General features: G+C 45.9%; 1 gene segment (V, D, J or C); it reads right to left on the reverse strand.

Moving 5' to 3' along the window:
- Window positions 1-9163, reverse strand: part of LOC100488918 — a 36182-nt gene extending 27019 nt beyond the window's left edge. Inside the window, 1 exon segment of the C gene segment in view lies at window positions 8921-9163. Within this exon segment, the coding sequence occupies window positions 8921-9005 (85 nt within the window).
- Window positions 9164-10258: the final 1095 nt, after the last annotated feature.

A 10258-nucleotide genomic window follows, 5' to 3' on the forward strand; every position in this document is an offset into this window, starting at 1 on the left:
GATATATTATCATACAAACAGGTTATTGTTAAACCTGCAGATAAAGGGGGAGCCCTTGTTATATTGGATAAGGGTTATTATATCAATTAAATTAAAACACAGTTGGCTGATGAAAATGTGTACTGTATGTTATCCAATGACCCTTTAGTAACTATTCAGAACAAAATAAGGGTGACTGTGGGGTCAGCATACAGGGATGGGATCATTGATGGGGAAATGCAGAAATTCTTGATTAAAATTGACCCAATTACACCAGTTTTTTATACTATCCCTAAGATCCATAAGAATTTAAATTACCCACCGGGACGACCAATAGTGGCTAATACTGATTCTGTATTCTCTCCCTTGTCGATTTATTTGGATAAGGTTTTACAACCAATTTTTCACAGTACAAAGTCTTTTTTAAAGGATACTAATCAATTGCTAGAGATTCTAAGCATCTGTAAAGTTACGGATCAAACGCTGCTAGCCAGTTTGGATGTTACTAGTTTGTATACCTCCATAGCACATGTGGCGGGGTTAACAGCAGTTAACAATTGGTTACAGGAGGTTACTGATTATACTGATGGAGAAAAATCTTTTCTTTTGGATTTGCTACAGATTGTGCTTTATGACAGTTATTTTATGTTTGGTGATAACTTTTACAAACAATTGCAGGGAACGGCGATGGCCAATTGTATATGGCAGATTTTGAGAAATCTTCTGTTTATACTAATGCATTATTTCAACAGTTTTGCCCCCTGTACTATCGCTATATTGACGATGTCATTCTGTTCTGGGAGGGACCTCCAGGGACATTGGTTGAGTTTCATCAGTATCTTAATTCTGTAATTCCCACCCTTAAATTTACCTTAATTTATGATACACACACTGTAAATTTCCTTGATGTCATTATTCGGAAAACAGGTTCACACATAGAAACAGATTTGTATCAAAAACATACAGATAGAAACAATCTGTTACATAATACAAGTTTTCACTCAAGGTCCCTGCTTGAGTCTTTGCCTGTTACACAATTTAAAAGAGTTAAGAGGATTGTTTCTAACAGGACACAGTGTGAAAAAAGATTCAGAGATGGGGAAGCTCCAGATTCCTAACAATTCAGGGGTGATTTGTCCCCTGAGTTTGGCATCGGAGCCAAAAAGAAAAAGAAATAAGGAAAAAGCAATTATTTTTAATGAAATACATTAAAGTATATTATGGATATATTACTATGGTATACACATGTGCTGTTTTATATGTTTTTTTACAATATGAAAACTTGATATGTGCAATTTATATATTGAAAATTTGTATATTGAACACTATGGGTTAAATGGAGGGCTGGAGTGATGGTCCCTCCCTTTCCTGTGGGTATATAACACTTGATTGTATTTGTATGACTAGGCTTGATAAAGGGCTGGTTTAAGCCCGAAACGTTGCTGTGTGCACTTGAGTAAAGTCACTTTTTTCTACAACATTTCCAGAGTGCTGATGTTTTTTCATTTTATCCTGAATGGAAAGCTAAAGTTATTGTCTGCCTAAGGCATAGAGGCGGGGCAAGCAATATATGATTGACAACTGTGATTTTTAAATGCCTTTATAATGGGTTTGGATGTGTTAATATAAAAATGAATTTGGGTTTTATGTTTAATTTGAACAGGACTTTTATTATACAGATTTTCATGTCTGGGTGACAGGTCCACTTTAAATATTGGGTATTGGAAAATAAGGTATACCCCAGGCCTGAATGGGTTAACATGTTACAAGTGGGCAACTGACTTGCCATTCACATAGTTACATAGTTACATAGTTACATAGGGTTGAAAAAAGACCAGTGTCCATCAAGTTCAACCCATCCAAGTAAACCCAGCACACCTAACCCACACCTACCAATCTATACACTCACATACATAAACTATAAATACACCCACTAGTACTAACTGTAGGTATTAGTATCACAATAGCCTTGGGTATTCTGATTGATCAAGAACTCATCCAGGCCCCTCTTATAGGCATTAACAGAATCTGCCATTACCCCATCTCTAGGGGCATTCCCCAACCCCCTCACTGCCCTCACCGTGAGGAACCCCCTACCCAACATCCCCCGGCAGGGCATTCCCCAACCCCCTCACTGCCCTCACCGTGAGGAACCCCTTACCCAACATCCCCCGGCAGGGCATTCCCCAACCCCCTCACTGCCCTCACCGTAAGGAACCCCCTACCCAACATCCCCCGGCAGGGCATTCCCCAACCCCCTCACTGCCCTCACCGTGAGGAACCCCCTACCCAACATCCCCCGGCAGGGCATTCCCCAACCCCCTCACTGCCCTCACCGTGAGGAACCCCCTACCCAACATACCCCGGCAGGGCATTCCCCAACCCCCTCACTGCCCTCACCGTGAGGAACCCCCTACCCAACATCCCCCGGCAGGGCATTCCCCAACCCCCTCACTGCCCTCACCGTAAGGAACCCCCTACCCAACATCCCCCGGCAGGGCATTCCCCAACCCCCTCACCGTGAGGAACCCCCTACCCAACATCCCCCGGCAGGGCATTCCCCAACCCCCTCACCGTAAGGAACCCCCTACCCAACATCCCCCGGCAGGGCATTCCCCAACCCCCTCACTGCCCTCACCGTGAGGAACCCCTTACCCAACATCCCCCGGCAGGGCATTCCCCAACCCCCTCACTGCCCTCACCGTAAGGAACCCCCTACCCAACATCCCCCGGCAGGGCATTCCCCAACCCCCTCACTGCTCTCACCGTGAGGAACCCCCTACGCTGCTTCAAATGGAAGCTCCGTTCCTGTAATCTAAAGGGGTGACCTCTGGTGCGCTGATTGTTTTTATGGGAAAAAAGAACCCCCCCATCTGCCTATAATCCCCTCTAATGTACTTGTACAGAGTAATCATGTCCCCTCGCAAGCGCCTCTTTTCCAGAGAAAACACCCCCAACCCTGACAGTCTCACCTCATAGTTTAACCCTTCCATCCCCTTTACCAGTTTAGTTGCAGTCTCTGCACTCTCTCCAGCTCATTAATATCCCTCTTAAGGACTGGAGCCCAAAACTGCCCCCCATACTCACTGCCACTGCCCCCCATACTCACTGTTACTGCCCCCCCCCATACTCACTGTAACTGCCCCCCATACTCACTGTTACTGCCCCCCTTACTCAAGGTGAGGCCTTACCAGGGACCTATAAAGGGGCAAAATTATGTTCTCATCCCTTGAGTCAATGCCCTTTTTTATACAAGACAGCACTTTATTTGCTTTAGTAGCCACAGAATGACACTGCCTGGAATTAGACAACTTGTTATCAACAAAAACCCCTAGATCCTTCTCCATTAAGGAAACCCCCAACACACTCCCATTCAGTAGATAGTTTGCGTTTATATTATTTCTACCAAAGGGCAGAACTTTGCACTTATCAACATTGAACCCCATTTCCCAGTTTGCTGCCCAGTTTTCCGATTTTGTCAAATCGCTCTGCAAAGCGGCACATCCTGCATGGAACTTATAGTTTTGCACAATTTTGTGTCATCAGCAAAAATAGAAACAGTACTGTCTATGCCCCCCCCCAGGTCATTAATAAAGTTAAAAAGCAAAGGCCCAAGGACTGACCCCTGCGGTACCCACTAACCACACCGGTCCAATTAGAAAATGTTCCATTTCCCCCCACTCTGTGTACTCTATCCTTCAGCCAGTTCTCTATCCAATTACAAATATTATGTTCTAGGCCAATATTCCTTAATTTGATCATTAACCCTCTGTGAGGTACTGTATCAAACGCTTTAGCAAAGTCCAAGTAGATCCCATCCACTGCCATTCCAGCATCGAGGTTCCTACTCACCTCCTCATAAAAGGCGACTAAATTAGTCTGGCAAGATCTGTTACCCATAAACCCCTGTGGCACAAACTAATAGTATTGTGAACTGCAATGTATTCAAGTACCCTATCCCTTATTACCCCTTCCAGAAGCTTTCCTACTACTGATGTCAGACTAACAGGCCTATAGTTTTCAGGCTGAGAACGGGATCCCTTTTTAAATAACGGCACCACATTAGCAATCCGCCAGTCTCTCGGCACCATGCCAAACCTCAATGAATCCTCTCATCAACCAACGTACCCCCCCCCGTGATAATAAGGTTCCCACCCCTTCTTGCTTCATTTTTTTTACTATTCACATAATTAAAAAATAATTTTGGATTCTTTTTACCCCTAGCTGCAATATCCCTTTCCATTTCTATTTTAGCTGCCTGATAGCTGTTTTGCTGCTTTATTTGCCCCCCTGTACCTGATGAAAGCCCCAGCTGCCCCAGCTAACTTGAATGCCCTAAAAGCACATTTTTTATTACCAACCTCGACCCTAACTCTTTTATTCAGCCATAAAGGTTTTGCTTTGCGATGCCTCTCCTTGCTTACAAGGGGAATATACTGTTGTGTATACCTACAAAGCAATGTTATAAAGATGTTCCATTTTCCTTCTGTGCCTAACCCCATGAAAAGCCTTTCCCAGCTGCCACATTGCAGAGATGCCCTTATACTGGCACAGTCTGCCCGTCTGAGCGTTTAGTTACTCCCTTATAGAGCTGTCTCTGTAGCATTATCCCAAAGGAGACCATGTTGTGATCACTGTTCCCCAAATGCCCCCCCCCACACAAATGTTAGAGATAAGTTCATTATTATTAGAAATCACCAGGTCCAAAATAGAGTCATTCCTAGTGGGTTCTTGAACCGCCTGAAATAAAAAGTTGCCATTTAGCATAGTTACAAACCTACTAGCTGTTTCTGACTTAGCCCCCCCATTACTCCAGTCAGTGCCGGATAATTAAAGTCCCCCATAATAACAACTTGACCCAGTTTTGAAGCCTCCCCCATGTGCAACAATAGCTGGGCCTCATCCCCCTCATCTATACGGGGTGGTTTATAGCATACACCAATGATCATTTTCTTTGTGACCTTCAGCCCTACTGACATTTCTACCCAAAGAGATTCAACGTTTTCATTGGTAATGTCTTTATTACATGGCTTTAAGTCTGTTTATGTTTATGTATGTGAGTGTATAGATTGGTAGGTGTGGGTTAGGTGTGCTGGGTTTACTTGGATGGGTTGAACTTGATGGACACTGGTCTTTTTTCAACCCTATGTAACTATGTAACTATGTAACTATATGACTTTACGTAAAGACAAACCCCTCCACCCTTTTTAATCTCTCTGTCCCTCCTAAAAAGTGTGTAACCATGTAAAGGTAAACAAAGGTCCAGGGCCGGATGGGATTCATCCCAGGGTATTAAATGAGCTGAGCGCTGTGATTGCCAAACCTCTTCACTTAATTTCCCAGGATTCATTGAGGTCTGGCATGGTGCCGAGAGACTGGCGGATTGCTAATGTGGTGCCGTTATTTAAAAAGGGATCCCGTTCTCAGCCTGAAAACTATAGGCCCGTTAGTCTGACATCAGTAGTAGGAAAACTTTTGGAAGGGGTAATAAGGGATAGGGTACTTGAATACATTGCAGTTCACAATACTATTAGTTTGTGCCACATGGGTTTATGCGTAACAGATCTTGCCAGACTAATTTAGTCGCCTTTTATGAGGAGGTGAGTAGGAACCTTGATGCTGGAATGGCAGTGGATGGGATCTACTTGGACTTTGCTAAAGCGTTTGATACAGTACCTCACAGAAGGTTAATGATCTAATTGAGGAATATTGGCCTAGAACATAATATTTGTAATTGGATAGAGAACTGGCTGAAGGATAGAGTACAAAGAGTGGTTGTAAATGGAACATTTTCTAATTGGACCAGTGTGGTTAGTGGAGTACCGCAGGGGTCAGTCCTTGGGCCTTTGCTTTTTAACTTGTTTATTAATGACCTGGAGGTGGGCATAGACAGTACTGTTTCTATTTTTGCTGATGACACTAAATTGTGCAAAACTATAAGTTCCATGCAGGATGTGCCGCTTTGCTGGGAGATTTGACTGGGAAACTGGGCAGCAAACTGGGAAATGAGGTTCAATGTTGATAAGTGCAAAGTTATGCACTTTGGTAGAAATAATATAAACGCAAACTATCTACTGAATGGGAGTGTGTTGGGGGTTTCCTTAATGGAGAAGGATCTAGGGGTTTTTGTAGATCACAAGTTGTCTAATTCCAGGCAGTGTCATTCTGTGACTACTAAAGCAAATAAAGTGCTGTCTTGTATAAACAGGGCATTGACTCAAGGGATGAAACATAATTTTGCCCCTTTATAGGTCCCTGGTAAGGCCTCACCTTGAGTATGGGGGGCAGTTTTGGGCTCCAGTCCTTAAGAAGGATATTAATGAGCTGGAGAGAGTGCAGAGACGTGCAACTAAACTGGTAAAGGGGATGGAAGATTTAAACTATGAGGTGAGACTGTCGGGGTTGGGGTTGTTTTCTCTGGAAAAGAGGCGCTTGTGAGGGGACATGATTACTCTGTACAAGTACATTAGGGGGGATTATAGGCAGTTGGGGGATGTTCTTTTTTCCCATAAAAACAACGCACCAGAGGTCACCCCTTTAGATTAGAGGAATGGAGTTTCCATTTGAAGCAGCGTAGGTGGTTTTTCACGGTGAGGGCAGTGAGGTTATGGAATGCCCTTCCTAGTGATGTGGTAATGGCAGATTCTGTTAATGCCTATAAGAGGGGCCTGGATGAGTTCTTGATCAATCAGAATATCCAAGGCTATTGTGATACTAATACCTACAGTTAGTACTAGTGGGTGTATATATAGTTTATGTATGTGAGTGTATAGATTGGTAGGTGTGGGTTAGGTGTGCTGGGTTTACTTGGATGGGTTGAACTTGATGGACACTGGTCTTTTTTCAACCCTATGTAACTATGTAACTATGTAACTATATAACTTTACGTAAAGACAAACCCCTCCACCCTTTTTAATCTCTCTGTCCCTCCTAAAAAGTGTGTAACCAATTAAATTCACAGCCCAGTCGCATTTATCATCCCACCAGGTCTCAGTGATACCAATTAAATCATAATATTCAATACATGCAATAGCCTGCAGCTCCCCTAATTTACCCGACAAGCTACGCGCATTACCCAGCATGCAGCGGAGATTATTACTTCTCCCTCTGATGGTTACATTAGCTAAGGGAGAGTTAGAGCTAAGGCAAATATTAGTCTGTTTCCCTTGTAACAATGGAAGCTCCTTATCTGATAAACTATATGCCCCCCTCACTCCTCCCCCACAACCCTTTGCTAGCCCCCCTGCCCCATCTACACTAGCTTTCCCATAAAACTCTAGCTCACCCCCCCATTGTCTAGTTTAAACACTCCTCCAGCCCCATAACCATTCTCTCCCCTAGCACAGTGGACCCCCTTCCATTGAGGTGCAATCCGTCAGGGCTGTATAGATTGTACCCCAAGGAAAAGTCAGCCCAGTGCTCTAGGAACCCAAACCCTTCCTTCCTACACCAAGACTTTAGCCAGGCATTTAGCTCCCTAAGCTCCCGCTGTCTCCCTAAACTTGCACGTGGCACTGGCAAAATTTCCAAAAATGACATTGGAGGGACCTTTCCTTAATCTTAGAGCCTAGATCCCTGAACTCACTCTTTAATGTCCCCACACACTCTCCCTCACATACCCCATTGTACATTAAGTCTGAATGTGATTTATAGGAAACATATGGTCTCAGGGGTAATACAGTGGGTAGGGATTCTCCAACAGGGATATATATCAGCAACAAAAGGCTGGTCTCACACTTATACACTTACACACACCCTTACACACTCTCTAACTTACACACACACACACACAGCCCTGACACACACACACACACACACAGCCCTGACACACACACACACACACACACACACACACACACAGCCTGACACACACACACACACACACAGCCCTGACACACACACACACACAGCCCTGACACCACACACACACACACACACACACAGCCCTGACACACACACACACAGGCCTGACAGACACACACATACACACACAGCCCTGACACACACACACACACAGGCCTGACAGACACACACACACACACACACAGCCCTGACACACACACACACACAGGCCTGACACACACACACACACACACACACACACACAGCCCTGACACACACACACACACAGGCCTGACACACACACACACACAGCCGACCACACACACAGCCCTGACACACACACACACACAGGCCTGACACACACACACACACACAGCCCTGACACACACACACACACACAGGCCTGACACACACACACACACACACACACACACACACACACAGCCCTGACACACACACACACACACACACACAGGCCTGACACACACACACACACACACACAGCCCTGACACACACACACACACACACACAGGCCTGACAGACACACACACACACACACACACACACACAGCCCTGACACACACACACACACACACACACACAGCCCTGACACACACACACACAGCCCTGACACACACACACACACAGCCCTGACACACACACACAGCCCTGACACACACACACACACACACAGGCCTGACACACACACACACACACACACAGGCCTGACACACACACACACACACACAGCCCTGACACACACACACACACACACACAGCCCTGACACACACACACACACACACAGGCCTGACAGACACACACACACATTTTTAATACTTTAAATGAATACATACATATACCAGGATTAGGGTTCTGAGGGGTCCCCCAAATGCCCATAGAGGCCCAGATAGTCGTTGGGTTAAAACTGGGCAAAGTGCCTGACTAAATCCATGTGCAGGTTAATGCCGTTGGGGCAGTGAGTGGTGGGAATATAAGTCTGTGTCAGTGCTGTATAAATACAGAGGATTAATAGTAACGTTACTGCACCAATCTCTGCCCCCCCCCCCCAGTGCTGGGGTAAATACTGTATCACTTACCTGTCTGGGGCAGGAGGAAAAGGCAGAGAAATCCCTGGATCCTGAGGAACCGGAGCAGAACAGCGGCGCCTCCTGGGTCTCCCATGTCTCCTTCTGTCCCACTTACCCCTCAGTCTCCTACCCCTTCATATCTGCTGCCCCTCAGCTTATTCCTGTCTCTCCTTAGCCCCCCGCTGGGGTAAATTCAGCCCCTTCCTGGGGCACAGACGGGGGAAGATATCACTCCTAGAAATCCGATCTCCAAATGGATCACAATGACTGAAACTTTCACTTTCCCTTTCTATAAAATAACACAGAGAGCACCCACGGCTGCTGCAGCTGCACCCATTATCCTCAGTGCCCAGGGGGGGGGGGGGAGGGAGAGCATACCTCCCAACATTTGAAAAATGAAAAGAGGGACAAAAAGATTTGGTGCGCACAGCGCGGCAATTTTGACCACGCCCACTTTTGTGGCCACGCCCCAATTACCACACCCCATCCATTTTTTTTTTCAAAAAATTCTCCTTTTATATAGTAGAAATGGCAGGATCAGATGCAAATGTGCTATACCCTCATACTGTACTACCTAAGGAAAACAATACAGCAACTCCTACATATAAAATACAAATAGAGAGAGGCAGTCAGTTATTAGTGAGTTATAACTATCTACCAGTTTGCCCCCCCATACACAGTGCCCCCAATAGCCTAAAAGACAGTACTACCCATACACAGTGCCCCCCATAGAAAGTGCCCCCCATACACAGTGCCCCCAATTGAGACAGTGCCCCCCATACACAGTGCCCCCAATTGAGACAGTCCCACCCCATACACAGTGCCCCCAATTGAGACAGTCCCCCCCAAAACAGTGCCCCCAATTGAGACAGTCCCCCCCAAAACAGTGCCCCCAACTAAGACAGTCCCCCCAAAAACAGTGCCCCCAATTGAGACAGTCCCCCCATACACAGTGCCCCCAATAGAGACAGCCCCCCCATACACAGCGCCCCCAATAGAGACAGCCCCCCCATACACAGTGCCTTATAACCTTATAAAAGGACCTGGGACCGCCAGAGAAGGAGCCGCATTCACAGAGGAGCCACTGGGGAGGAAGGAGCGCCAACGCATCGCGCTGTCCCGGGTAAGTCAATGAATGTTCCGCATTTCTGTAATTTATTACGGAAATGCGGGACATTCATGGAACTTTCTGGGACAGCGGGATGCGCTCTAAAATCCGGGACTGTCCCGCAGAATGCGGGTATGGGAGAGTGGGGTAAGTGGGGCAAATAACTGCCTTTATGTTTCCCCTAAACAGCCTGATGGCCCTGGGCTCAGAGATACCCCGGGGGGGGGGTACTATAATGC

This window comes from Xenopus tropicalis, chromosome 9 (genome assembly GCF_000004195.4).
Source record: "Xenopus tropicalis strain Nigerian chromosome 9, UCB_Xtro_10.0, whole genome shotgun sequence".
Classification (NCBI taxonomy): Eukaryota; Metazoa; Chordata; class Amphibia; order Anura; family Pipidae; genus Xenopus; species Xenopus tropicalis.